This window comes from Oncorhynchus kisutch, linkage group LG16 (assembly GCF_002021735.2).
Source record: "Oncorhynchus kisutch isolate 150728-3 linkage group LG16, Okis_V2, whole genome shotgun sequence".
NCBI lineage: Eukaryota > Metazoa > Chordata > Actinopteri > Salmoniformes > Salmonidae > Oncorhynchus > Oncorhynchus kisutch.
The window spans coordinates 26217321-26230831 of NC_034189.2; the positions used below are offsets into that span (position 1 = coordinate 26217321).

General features: G+C 44.3%; 1 protein-coding gene across 3 annotated transcripts in view; it reads right to left on the reverse strand.

Moving 5' to 3' along the window:
• LOC109906544 (DENN domain-containing protein 4C) overlaps nucleotides 1-13511 on the reverse strand; it is a 74107-nt gene that overhangs the window by 17784 nt on the left and 42812 nt on the right. For all 3 annotated transcript variants that reach the window (XM_020504289.2, XM_020504288.2, XM_020504287.2), the window contains exons 3-16: nucleotides 12659-12911; nucleotides 12197-12266; nucleotides 10300-10469; nucleotides 9558-9799; nucleotides 9256-9322; nucleotides 9043-9101; nucleotides 7863-8007; nucleotides 7487-7662; nucleotides 7203-7303; nucleotides 6580-6798; nucleotides 2456-2601; nucleotides 2089-2127; nucleotides 1780-1913; nucleotides 1361-1493 (exon numbers count right to left, since the gene is read on the reverse strand). In XM_020504289.2, coding sequence (XP_020359878.1) covers nucleotides 1361-1493; nucleotides 1780-1913; nucleotides 2089-2127; nucleotides 2456-2601; nucleotides 6580-6798; nucleotides 7203-7303; nucleotides 7487-7662; nucleotides 7863-8007; nucleotides 9043-9101; nucleotides 9256-9322; nucleotides 9558-9799; nucleotides 10300-10469; nucleotides 12197-12266; nucleotides 12659-12911 — 1954 coding nt within the window. The remainder of the gene's footprint in view (nucleotides 1-1360; nucleotides 1494-1779; nucleotides 1914-2088; nucleotides 2128-2455; nucleotides 2602-6579; nucleotides 6799-7202; nucleotides 7304-7486; nucleotides 7663-7862; nucleotides 8008-9042; nucleotides 9102-9255; nucleotides 9323-9557; nucleotides 9800-10299; nucleotides 10470-12196; nucleotides 12267-12658; nucleotides 12912-13511) is intronic.

Sequence of the window (13511 nt, forward strand, 5' to 3'; positions counted from 1 at the left end):
TGTCAAATCCGGAAACTATCATTTTGAAAAAACAAAACGTTTATTCTTTCAGTGAAATACAGAACCGTTCCGTATTACATCGAATGGGTGGCATCCATAAGTCTAAATATTGCTGTTACATTGCACAACCTTCATAATTATGTTAAATTCTGGCAAATTAATTACGGTCTTTGTTAGGAAGAAATGGTCTTCACACAGTTCGCAACGAGCCAGGCGACCCAAACTGCTGCATATACCCTGACTCTGCTTCCACAGAACGCAAGAGAAGTGACACAATTTTCCTAGTTAATATTGCCTGCTGACATGAATTCCTTTTAAATAAATATACAGGTTTAAAAAATATATACTTGTGTATTGATTTAATGAAAGGCATTGATGTTTATGGTTAGGTACATTGGTGCAACGACTGTGCTTTTTTCGCAAATGCGCTTGTTAAATCATCACAGCGAAGTAGGCTGTGATTCAATGATAAATTAACAGGCACCGCATTGATTATTTGCAACGCAGGAAAAGCTAATTAAACTAGTAATATCATCAACCGTGTGTAGCTAACTAGTGATTATGTTAAGATTGATTGTTTTTTATAAGTTAAGTTTAATGCTAGCAACTTACCGTGGCTCCTTGCTGCACTCGCTTAACAGGTGGTCAAGCCTGCCATGCAGTCTCCTCGTGGATTGCAATGTAATCGGCCATAATCGGCATCCAAAAACGACAATTACCTAATTGTTATAAAACTTGAAAATCGGCCCTAATTAGTCGGCCATGCCTCTAACACACACACGCCTCACCTCTTCCTGCTCTTCCATCCCTGTCCAAATAAAAGCTAGTGTTGGAGGCTGACGCGTGCAGACTGGCTTTGAACCCCTCTGACCTACTGTAAATAAGTTTCTGCTGGTGACTGTGGTGAGTCATTTATTGTTATTGGAACCATCACAGCCTGAGAAAATGACTCCGCAGCAGACGGCATCCATTGCAGGTTAGGTTAGGTTAGGTTGTTCCCTGACTGGGGAAGTGGTTAGGTTAGGTTATTCCCTGACTGGGGAAGTGGTTAGGTGGTCAGTACAACAAGCTTACAGTGGGTAGAACCAGAACGATCAGGAAAGTACCGGAATTTGTTAGTCAGTTTCTTTTGTTGTTTTCCCCCCTTCCCTACAAAGCTGCAATAAAGCAAACAGTTGCACCTGCTTATCTGTCTGACTGTGTGATCGTGTACCTGGCCTTTCTAGGGAGTTTTTCCTAGCCACCGTGCTTCTCCACCTGCATTGCTTGCTGTTTGGGGTTTTAGGCTGGGTTTCTGTACAGCACTTTGAGATATCAGCTGATGTACGAAGGGCTATATAAATAAATTTGATTTGATTACCTGCTTGGTCCTCTTGGCCAGTAGTGCAGGGCTGCTGGACAGGCTGGCCCCAGGTGTACTACTCCTCAGCGCTGGTATCACCTCCCTGGGGCGGTCAAACAGGTCCATACACAACCGTGGAAAACTCTTATAACTAAAAGAGAGGGAGAAGGGGAGAGAGAGAGAGACCGAGAGACAGACAGAGGGACAGAGAGAGAGAGAGACACACACAGAGAGAGCAGAGAAAAAGATGCCACAGGTATGAGAGTGAAGCCAATGCAGACCCGCTTCCGATCCTCCTGGCCAGGTCTTGGGTCAACCTTTCACCACAGATTTACACATACTACGCTCACACTATAAAACACTACCGGGCTCACTGGTGTTATAGTAATGCCAATGTGTTAGTGGTGCAGCAGGAATTAGAGGGGGTATAAGCTCACCTGTAGTGGGCAGGGGGGTCGGACCCTTCCTCGGTGGCGGGGGGTTCTGGGGGCATGACGAAGACAGTGTGCTCGCTCTTCTGTGATTCGTCTAGTTCCATAAGCTTGGTGTCCTCTGAGGCCTCACCCTCCACCTGTGGAGAGGGAGACATGTTGTCAAGAGTCCACGCACATGGTCGTACACACACAGACAAATAAAATCACCACAACCAGATCAAAAACCATTCTTCTAATCGATGCATAAAAAGTTGACAGACCCCAGTTGGAAAATGGGATGTGTTAAAACATAATTACGGTGTGAGGGATTACCTTAGTGCCTTTGTCGTTGCCTTTATCGGAGGGAAATAGCTGCAGGGGGAAAAAGTGAAAGGAAGAGATTCAATCAGAGGAAATGAGCCTTCCTCCGTCAGACTCCATTGGAGGAATGTTCCGACCATAAAACACGTAACAAAAAGGTCTTTCATGGGGAACGGTGGAAGCCGAAAAATGCCACAGAAATTAGGTTTGAAAATGTACGTCTGGTCTGAGGCACTAGGATGATGGAGGGAAGACATATTCTTGTCTAGCAGGGTTTGGGGGTACATTTTCAATTCAATTAACTTCCTGGCTTGATGGGAGTCCGAATGGAATTGGCTCCAACACGGATCCCTGATGCCTGGTTCTTGTCAATGCTCACCTTCTCAATGCAGTCGTCGAAGAAGGCCAGGCCCGTATCCTTGTCGCTGACGAACGTGCACTCCTCAATGAAGCGGATGAAGATCTGAGTCTTGGTCAGCTGGGAGTAGAACTTCTGGTGGGTGCGCTCCCTGCTCCTCAGAAACCCTGGGAGAGAACAGAGAGCCAGGTCAATGGGCCTATTTCATAGGAAACACTCAGGAAACATTTCTGCACCATTCAAGGTCCCCAAGAACACAATGGCCTCTATAATTCTTAAATGCAAGAAGTTTGGAACCACCAAGACTTTTTCTCGAGCTGGCCGCCTGGCCAAACTGAGCAATCGGGGGATTGCTCAGACCATGAGAAATAGATTCTCTGGTCTGATGAAACCAAGACTGAACTATTTGGCCTGAATGCCAAGCGTCACGTCTGGAGGATACCTGGCACCATCCCTATGGTGAAGCATGGTGGTGGCAGCATCATGCTGTGGGGATGTTTTTCAGTGGCAGGGACTGGGAGAGTAGTCAGGATCGAGGGAAAGATGGAGCAAATTACAGAGAGATCTTTGATTGAAACCTGCTCAGGACCTCAGATTGGAGTGAAGGTTCACCTTCCAACAGGACAACGACCCTAAGCACACAGCCAAGACAACGCAGGAGTGTCTCGGTCTCTGAATATCCCTGAGTGGCACAGCCAGAACCTGGACTTGAACCCAATCAAACATCTCTGGAGAGATCAGAAAATAGCGGTGCAGCGACCCTCCCCATCCAACCAGACAGAGCTTGAGTGGACCTGCATAGAAAAGTGTGTGGTAAAATCCCCAAATACAACTGTGCCAAGCTTGTAGCGTCATACCCAAGAAGACTCGAGGCTGCAATCTCTGCCAATGGTTCTTCAACAAAGTACTGAGTAAAGGGTCTGAATACTAATGTAAATGTGATATTTAAAAATATTGCAAAAATGTCTAAAAACCTGTTTTGCTACAGTCATTGTGGGGTATTGTGTGTGGATTGATGAGGGGAAAAGACAATTCAATTCATTTTAGAATAAGGCTGTAACGTAACAAATGTGGAAAAAGTCAAGGGGTCTGAATACTTTCCGAATGCACCGTATATCACTACATTTTCTTCAGAATGTATTATATAAGTGAGAGTGAAGGTATTCAACCCAGGTGTATAGCCAATAAAGCTAGCCATTATAAATGTGCAGCTCTTTCCCCACTGGTTCTGCAGCTTCAATTGGCCTTCATGGACCTAAATGAGGATGTGATCGATGCCTTTCCAAAAAGCCTACGTCAGTGGAAGTCTTTACAGCTAATGATTGATTTCCGACACTGAGCAATCACTAAGTAGACCTGTGAAATCGGAGATTTGCCTGCTATGAACACTTGGAGGAGTCAGATAGGCTTTCTGTTTAACACAGACCCTGGAGTTGACGTCAACATAACGCATAAAATACATTGGGCAATGTAAATACTTTGAGAAATGTGTGTGATTGCAACAAATAAAAATTAGAGTTTTCTTTTCAAAAAGGCACTCGCACATCTGAGCCATCTTTTTTGCAGGTGCATGGTAACCGTTGAATAAGATGAGAAAAAAGAAGGGACCTGCACACTGCTCGATAGCATCACTGATCTTTAATAAGCTTTACGTATCGGCCTCACGGCCTTCGTCAGAGCTTTTTAAATTAGCACCCCTATGTAGACCTAGCCCCGCCCACATCCATTCCACCCTCCGAAAGGGGTTGGAGTCGAGGGAAAACAAATAAGTGTTAACAAATATAACAATATGCATTTCAAATAACTATTCAAATAACTATTCAAATAAAGACATTATTTCCTAAAGGACTTAATGATGAAATACCTACAGTGCCTTGCGAAAGTATTCGGCCCCCTTGAACTTTGCGTCCTTTTGCCACATTTCAGGCTTCAAACATAAAGATATAAAACTGTATTTTTTTGTGAAGAATCAACAACAAGTGGGACACAATCATGAAGTGGAACGACATTTATTGGATATTTCAAACTTTTTTAACAAATCAAAAACTGAAAAATTGGGCGTGCAAAATTATTCAGCCCCTTTACTTTCAGTGCAGCAAACTCTCTCCAGAAGTTCAGTGAGGATCTCTGAATGATCCAATGTTGACCTAAATGACTAATGATGATAAATACAATCCACCTGTGTGTAATCAAGTCTCCGTATAAATGCACCTGCACTGTGATAGTCTCAGAGGTCCGTTAAAAGCGCAGAGAGCATCATGAAGAACAAGGAACACACCAGGCAGGTCCGAGATACTGTTGTGAAGAAGTTTAAAGCCGGATTTGGATACAAAAAGATTTCCCAAGCTTTAAACATTTAAACACAGGAGCACTGTGCAAGCGATAATATTGAAATGGAAGGAGTATCAGACCACTGCAAATCTACCAAGACCTGGCCGTCCCTCTAAACTTTCAGCTCATACAAGGAGAAGACTGATCAGAGATGCAGCCAAGAGGCCCATGATCACTCTGGATGAACTGCAGAGATCTACAGCTGAGGTGGGAGACTCTGTCCATAGGACAACAATCAGTCGTATATTGCACAAATCTGGCCTTTATGGAAGAGTGGCAAGAAGAAAGCCATTTCTTAAAGATAGCCATAAAAAGTGTCGTTTAAAGTTTGCCACAAGCCACCTGGGAGACACACCAAACATGTGGAAGAAGGTGCTCTGGTCAGATGAAACCAAAATTGGTCTTTTTGGAAACAATGCAAAACGTTATGTTTGGCGTAAAAGCAACACAGCTCATCACCCTGAACACACTATCCCCACTGTCAAACATGGTGGTGGCAGCATCATGGTTTGGGCCTGCTTTTCTTCAGCAGGGACAGGGAAGATGGTTAAAATTGATGGGAAGATGGATGGAGCCAAAGTCTGCAAAAGACCTGAGACTGGGACGGAGATGTGTCTTCCAACAAGACAATGATCCAAAACATAAAGCAAAATCTACAATGGAATGGTTAAAAAATAAACATATCCAGGTGTTAGAATGGCCAATTCAAAGTCCAGACCTGAATCCAATCGAGAATCTGTGGAAAGAACTGAAAACTGCTGTTCACAAATGCTCTCCATCCAACCTCACTGAGCTCGAGCTGTTTTGCAAGGAGGAATGGGAAAAAATGTCAGTCTCTCGATGTGCAAAACTGATAGAGACATACCCCAAGCGACTTACAGCTGTAATCGCAGCAAAAGGTGGCGCTACAAAGTATTAACTTAAGGGGGCTGAATAATTTTGCACGCCCAATTTTTCAGTTTTTGATTTGTTAAAAAAGTTTGAAATATCCAATAAATGTCGTTCCACTTCATGATTGTGTCCCACTTGTTGATTCTTCACAAAAAAATACAGTTTTATATCTTTATGTTTGAAGCCTGAAATGTGGCAAAAGGTCGCAAAGTTCAAGGGGGCCGAATACTTTCGCAAGGCACTGTATGTATGTTATGTTGTAAATGTGAACATGAATTATGCCCCAATTTCAGATTACTCTGACGTTTTTCTTGCGCCGTACTCAATGATTTATGAAAACTTGCTTGGAAGGTCGATATCCTCATTGTGGATTTACAGATGTGTTTAATACGTTTTATGTACACACTTTATTTGAATAGTTATGAAATGCATATTATTATATTTGGTAGCACTTATTTGTTTTCCCTCGACTCCAACCCCTTCCGATGGGTGGAATGGATGTGGGCGGGGCTAGGTCTACATAAGGGTGCTAATTTAAAAAGCTCTGACGAAGGCCGATATGTAAAGCTTATTAAAGAGCAGTGACGCTATCAAGAGCAGTGTGCGGGTCCCTTCTTTTTCTGGTGTTAGTATACAAAGTATTCTTTTTTTAAATTTTACATCGACAACCCATTTGTCTATTCTTTTGTCTGTTTTGTGTAGGTCTCTTGAGAACTACAAAACAGCGCCTGCATAAGATTTTGTTCTGGGTGCTGCTATTATTGTTCTGGGCAAATAAATGAAGGACTAAGGACTAAAAATGATCCATCCATTCTCCATTGTTATCATGCAGATCACATAGTGAGTCTGCAGCGGTGGCCTTCTCGGAGGGGGCTTGGGTGATGGGTTTGAGGTAAGAGCGGTAACACACAGCCTGCACTAACCCTGTAGGTCGTATAGTGAGTCTGCGGAGGTGGCCTTCTCGGAGGGGGCCTGGGTGATGGGTTTGAGGTAAGAGCGGTAGCCCTTCAGGATGTTGGCCATGAAGCGCAGCAGGGCCTCTTGGATCTCCATCTCCAGGGAGGTCATCTTCTTGTGCCAGGTGAAGTCCGCCTCGATGGGGGTCATCTCCACCGCCAAGCCCTCCTGGGCTGTCCGACGCACTGAAAACAGCCACCAGACCGGATATTTATCTTTCTCGTTTTATTCAAATGTAACATAACAAAAAAGTTGGTTCTCTGTCGCTCAGTTGCAACGCCAAGCTAGTGGGTTCGATTCCCGGCAACACCCGTACGTGAAATGTATGCACGCATGACTGGAAATAGGATCTGCTACAGCAAATATATTATGATTATATTACATGAGCATAGCAGGCTGAATGCACCATTTACTCATTATCGGCTGGACAGCTAGAATTCTTTCATAATTTATATCTAAAGACATAAATTCATAAAGAATTCACTTCTATCTCATACGTACAATTAGTGTACTTTTATCCTGAATGCACTGGCCATGAAGCAATTGCTATGAGAAACCCGTTGAGGTGACTGTGACTATGTGTACCTACCGATGCCCAGCTGGTGGTGCAGGTTGGCCAGGGAGTTAAACAGGCTCTTGCAGGGTTTCTTTGGGAGGTTTTTCCAGTTACTGTGTCTCTTTTCATCAGACCTACACAGTTGGTTCAGAATAGTGTTTTTGGAATATGCTCATTCTCGTGTAAATAACAAAATAATTAACATGCGATATATGTACCGAAAAACTGTTTGGCGGTATCGACAACAGGATAAAGTGTGTAAACAGATCCACATGTCAAAATGGGGGAAATGCTCCTTTAAAGTGTATGGATCTTACAGGTAAATAGTGTTGGTGTCCAGGTCCACACAGACCACGTCCGGCGGGGGGTCATAAAGGTCAAAGTAGCGGGAGTCCACGCCCACGATGAAGGGAAAGGGGGCATTGAGGACCCCCGCCAGGGAGAGCGGGCAGAGGGGGATGTACGGGCACTGCCACTGGAACGGGAAGATCATCTGGAGAGAAGAACACAGATGGAGAGAACTTTTATTTAACATAACTTTTAACCTAAAATCAGTCCTACATGGGCCACAAGCTGTATATAAAAGCTAACTGGATAAAAACTCCAACCAACTAACTAATCAATACCATTTTATTTGAATAGTCCTTTTTACAACATTCTAAAAGCTGAATGACCATATCCTGTATCACTCACCGCCACTACGGCCTCTGCTACCCCGGTGAGTACAGCGGGTCTCAGGGAGTGAAGCAGGATCTTACTCTCCAGCAGGACAAAGTGCAGCAGCGTGGCACAGTTCTCAGAGCCCAGGTTCATCAGCAACGTACTGTAGTCTGCCCCACTGAGGAGAGTAGGGGAGAGAGGAGGGGATGAGAGGCAAGTTGGGAACAGAGGAGCACAGAAGGATTGGGGAAACCATTCAAACCAGACTCAGGGATACAATGGGTGGGTCATCAAAGGTTGGATTGGATGAAGGGCCGCCGTCTTTGAAGGGAGGTTTGTAATTGGTACAGGTGCACTGAGAAAGTGTGTGGTTAAATAAGTAAGGAATGGGGTGAAGGTAAACTGGATTGAGAGAAGATCAGGTTACATTTTCAGGGGAATGTACTTTTCTTTTCAGAGAATAACAAGTTGAAACTTTCCAAAGCCGCAAACACTTGTAAATCTGGTCCAAAGGCACCAGCCAGCAAGTCTTCCAGTCCCCAAAGTCATGATCTCTCTTGCTGACCAACAACAACATATTCCACTCTGAAATTATAAACCTGGAGAGGAAAGAGCCTGATGATAATGATGGAACATCTGGTATTTTCAGAACATTTTGAGGTTTGTTGGCAGAATGCAATGGCAGCATAACAGTTTATTTAATATGTACAGGCTGGGCTTATGCACTTAATAATGAAGGACCGGTCCACAATGTGACAGACAGGCAGTGCTGTTTCTGGCAGTCCCAATGCCTGTTTTCTATTGGCTGTTTCAAAGCGTGACTATTTGACCTCGGAAAACTGACATGAATGAATGCGTTTTGCATTACCAAACTAGAACCTTTGGAGGGTGCTGGATGATTGATTTTTTCTAACCCCGGTATTTCCTCTGGAAAATATGTGGTTGATGATCTGCAATGATAACAATAACTGGGCCCAGTTTCTCTTTCTGTTCCTGAAGCCTAGACTTTCACAGCTCTAAACTTGTGGAGAGGACGTACCGTCTGAAACGAAGCTACGAGGATACGGTGACGGTTCTGATTTTTCATTGTGTGTGTTTGTGTTCTAAATGTGTGCAAGTACAAAATCAGATTGAGCCTTTGAGACAGCCGATAATGTCCAGGAGAACACACACTCGCATTGATCCATTCAGCCAGCTTTAAAATCAGTCGTACCTGAGAGGGAGAGGAGTACACACAGGTTGTGCGAGCATCAAGGTGTCGTGTGCAGAGAGCTGAAAGAGAAAACCAAAAAAATGTCACCCTGCCATGACAAGTTTTTTTTTTCTCCACACATCAAACACATTCATTCACATAAAGGTACAGACACAGAGGCAAATACACCAACAAACTTCCCTCTCCAACACACAAAAAAAAATGGCATCTCACTTGGACCAAGATTCTGGGCCTCTGAGGTGAAGGGAAGGACACGTTGTGCATAAAGTGCGAGATGTGCCTGTCAAAGAAACAAAGCAGCAAACACAGCCACATTAGTCTCTACCAACACCCACCTACCCCTCTCCAAACTATCAAATTCATTTATAAAAACTCAAATACATGTATAAAACACATACATCTTGAGCTGCGCCTGATTTAGTTGTCCTGGTACAATGGAACCAATGAAATAGTCCCAAAAGTACAAACCACAACCTAAAGCAAGCCTCCAACTTGACAATTGACGCAATCCTTACTTTTCGATGGGCAGTGGGTGGGGACCCGAGACGGACAGCTTGTAGAGGAACATGAGGAACTTGCGGAAAGACTCGAAGAAGGGCCAGCGGGAGAGCAGGCAGATGCACTTGTTGGTGTTGACCGTCCGGTTGGGGATCACCTTCTTCTCCACGGTGGTGAGCAGGCCCAGCTGCACCTTCTGCTTCTCACTGAGGAGATCTATGGGGTAGACCTCGTAGAACTGGATGGCTGCGCCGTACATCTGGGACAGAGCAAATTATAACAGATCGATTCCTGCGTTAACATAAGGGATGTTAACAAACGCGTTTCACGCATTTTAACGATATGGTGGAGTAGCGTTTGAGCACACTTTACACTAAATTGCTAAATCCGTTTACGTTGAACGCCACCCGCCATCTCAACTGGCATTCACCGTTTACACAACATTACTCTAGCTCAGAGAGATGTGACGTGGTTTGGGACAAAACTTGTGATCAGATTGTAGTTTGCTCAAGCGGCAGCTGACATTGAGGTGCAGTGAAACACACAGCCTGATGAGGAAACAAATTATTCTACCCATTCCCACAGTCACCCAATGTCACCATGCAACTCAAGGAAGTGAGACTTGAATGTTGACTATTACAGCTGTCAATCAAATCGACAGTATCACAGGGCTGTTCAGTTCCAGCCATCCATAACTATCTATTCATGATTCATTGTAAATCGCGTTAACTGATATAATGCCATTGCTGTTACACCTACCTTTTCCCCAGAGGAGTTGGTTAACACAAAGGTGGAGAAGACGGGCAGAGGGTAGCGTGTGTTGGGGGCCCAGCACTCGATCTTAGCCCCCATGGGGAGGCAGAACAGGGGCACAGACTCAGACAGGGGGAAGGACTCATAGTCATCCTCTGGGTAGCGGAAGATGAGGCCTGGAGGAGAGAGAGCAATCAAGCCATCTTTTTTCATATGGCAAGTGACACATGACATACACTGAGAGTACAAAACATTAAGGACACCTGCTCTTTCCATGACATAGACTGACCAGGTGACAGCTATGATCCCTTATTGATGTCACTTGTTCAATCCACTTCAATCAGTGTAGATGAAGGGGAGGAGACAGGTAAAAGAAGGATTGTTAAGCCTTGAGACATGGATTGTCTGTGTGTGCCATTCAGAGGGTGAATGGGCAAGACCAAAAATGTAAGTGCCTTTGAACGGGGTATGGTAGTAGGTGGCAGGCGCCACCGGTTTGTGTCGAGAACTGCAACGCTGCTGTTTTTTTATTTTTACGCTCAACAGTTTCCTGTGTGTATCAAGAATGGTCCAACACCCAAAAGGCATCCATACATGTAACATTCATTTCCTTGGGGTACACTGAAAGCACTAGACTACATACACCGAGGACAATTATGTCTACAGATCCCACTACACAATAATAACATCTATGAAGTGAAGACTGGAGAAGGGAAGGAAGGAAGGACAAACATTGGCTCACTTGGCTGTTGGAATAAAATCAAACCCCATTTCCCTTCGTCATATTTTCATTGACATCAGCCAGTGTGCTGAGATACAGAACACATTATTTTCAAAGGATAACACTTTGCTGATCAAGGCCTGTGTCACCCACGGCCTTTTGTGAATTCCAGAGAACGCTGTCAAAATAAAGAGACCGAAAGAGGAAGCGGGGTAGGAAGCAGTCTGGAAGCAGTCATCTCACAGGAAGGCCTAGTGGAGATGAGGCGTATGTGTGCAGTATCTGAACAGGGGCCCGTCTAAGCCAACACCCAGCTCTGACCTCAGAAAATAGCAAGTGCGAGACAGGGAACAACTCTGCTGTATTTACAAGAATGTGGATACTGGTACATGGAGGGAAACCAGCTGACTAGGGCCTTACAAAATGTCTGATTCTGGGCTAGCTGTCCTCAGAAACATTACCGTTCCTGGTGTATAGTAAGAACACATGCTATTCTATTTACCATAAGAACCTGTTTGAAGGTCATTGAAGTGGAAAACCAAAACGCGAAAAAGAGGGCAATTGCAATGGTGCACAATGACAACGCTTTCCACCTTGAAATAAACGGGGACCCGAAATAAGGCTTGGAATGCTGATGAGAAACACTCGGAGCATTAAGAGTTGCCGTGAGCCAGTCTAATATGTGAGGCTCTGCCCTTTTCTAAACTCCAGATAGATGCACTGATTTGAAACTAGGACTGTGTCCCAAATGGCACCCTAATTCCATATATAGTGCACTACTTTTGACCAGGGCCTGTTGGGAATAGAGTGCCATTTGAGACGCAGCCCATATCTTCAGATTCAGAAGAGCGACAAAACCCCCAAAATGAGTCATGCCATTTCCCAGCCATCTATTCCAGGAATCATCCGTTTACAGGTATTTGAGTGACAGATAACGGCGCTGGCATACACCAGTGCCTTTAGTCTTATCTACAGCGCACGGAAAGCTCCTGTCAATTCAGATCAATCATAAGAGATCAACATACAATTACTTTGAAGTCGACTCAGGCAAGAAGCAAGCGGGAAATATATGGTAAACGGCATTGAACAAAGGCCAGGAAATAATAACTATCCGTCAATGTGAACAAAACAGGCAGACCGATGTGGAAAGATGGTAGACGAGAGACGACAAAGAAGACTCACCGGCTTTGTAATTGATGGAGTTGGATGCGGACACTGATTTCTTGTAGCACAGAAAAACACTGGAACCCCACTGGAGGATGAACAATAAGACCATGTGAGTTTGGGCTCAAAACAACATTTTCAATGCTTAATTTCAACAGGACATACTCAGGGTGAGTGCCATGGCCTAAATGTCATAATAGGTATATTCCAGCCCCATACATTACTCCCAAAACCCTACTTTTAAGGTGAAGATCATTTCAGGGATTGAAATGTTGCAAACCATTAAAAAAAATATATATATGTGTTGGAGAAATTGAGCATGTGGGCTTTAGTTCTTTACCAATGGTAAAGTATATGACATCTGGCAGATGATTTTAACCACCGTCATGCGTGCGTACATTTTCGGGATTCAAACTCACAATCCAGGCGTTACAAGTGCCATGCTCTACCAACTGAGCCACAGAGGACCAGAGGACTCACCATGCCACAGTTGAGGTTCTTGTCCACCTTGCAGAAGGTGTGCGGCGGCGTCTCGCCCTTGCTAGTGACGATGACGCAGATGTCGGTGACGGCCAGTGAGTTCTGGGGCTGAACGGGCGGCGCGCGGCGGAAGGTGATGAAGATGCGCTGCGAGGTGGCAGAGCTGTTGTTGACGTTGGCACACCGTCCGTACGGCGTGGCCTGAATGACCTCACAGCCCTGGATGAGACGCTCCTTCCCTTCGTATAACACACTGTGAGAGAGAGACAACCATATGAGTCAATGACTATGTAAATATTCACATACACCCACACACGCATTAATACATACAACACCAAACACATTCACAAACGAGATCTAGGCCAGAATCATCGTAGAGCAACCGAGACACACACACTCAACAATGAGCCAATGACGTACACATATTCATGCACATCCACATGAATAATACATTCAAATCAAATTCTATTGGTCGAATACACGTTTAGCAGATGTTACTGCGGGTAAAAATGCTTGTGTTCCTAGCTCCAACAGTGCAGTAATATCTAACTATACACAATGCACAGAAATCTAAAAGTAAAAGAATGGAATCAAGAAATAGAGAAATATTAGGACGAGCAATGTCAGAGTCCGATGTACAGTTGAAGTCGGAAGTTTACATACACTTAGGTTGGAGTTTTTCAACCACTCCACAAATTTCTTGTTAACAAACTATAGTTTTGGCAAGTCGGTTAGGACATCTACTTTGTGCATGACAAGTCATTTTTCCAACAATTGTTTACAGACAGATTATTTCACTGTATCCCAATTCCAGTGGGTCAGAAGTTTACATACAGTGTTGACTGTGCCTTTA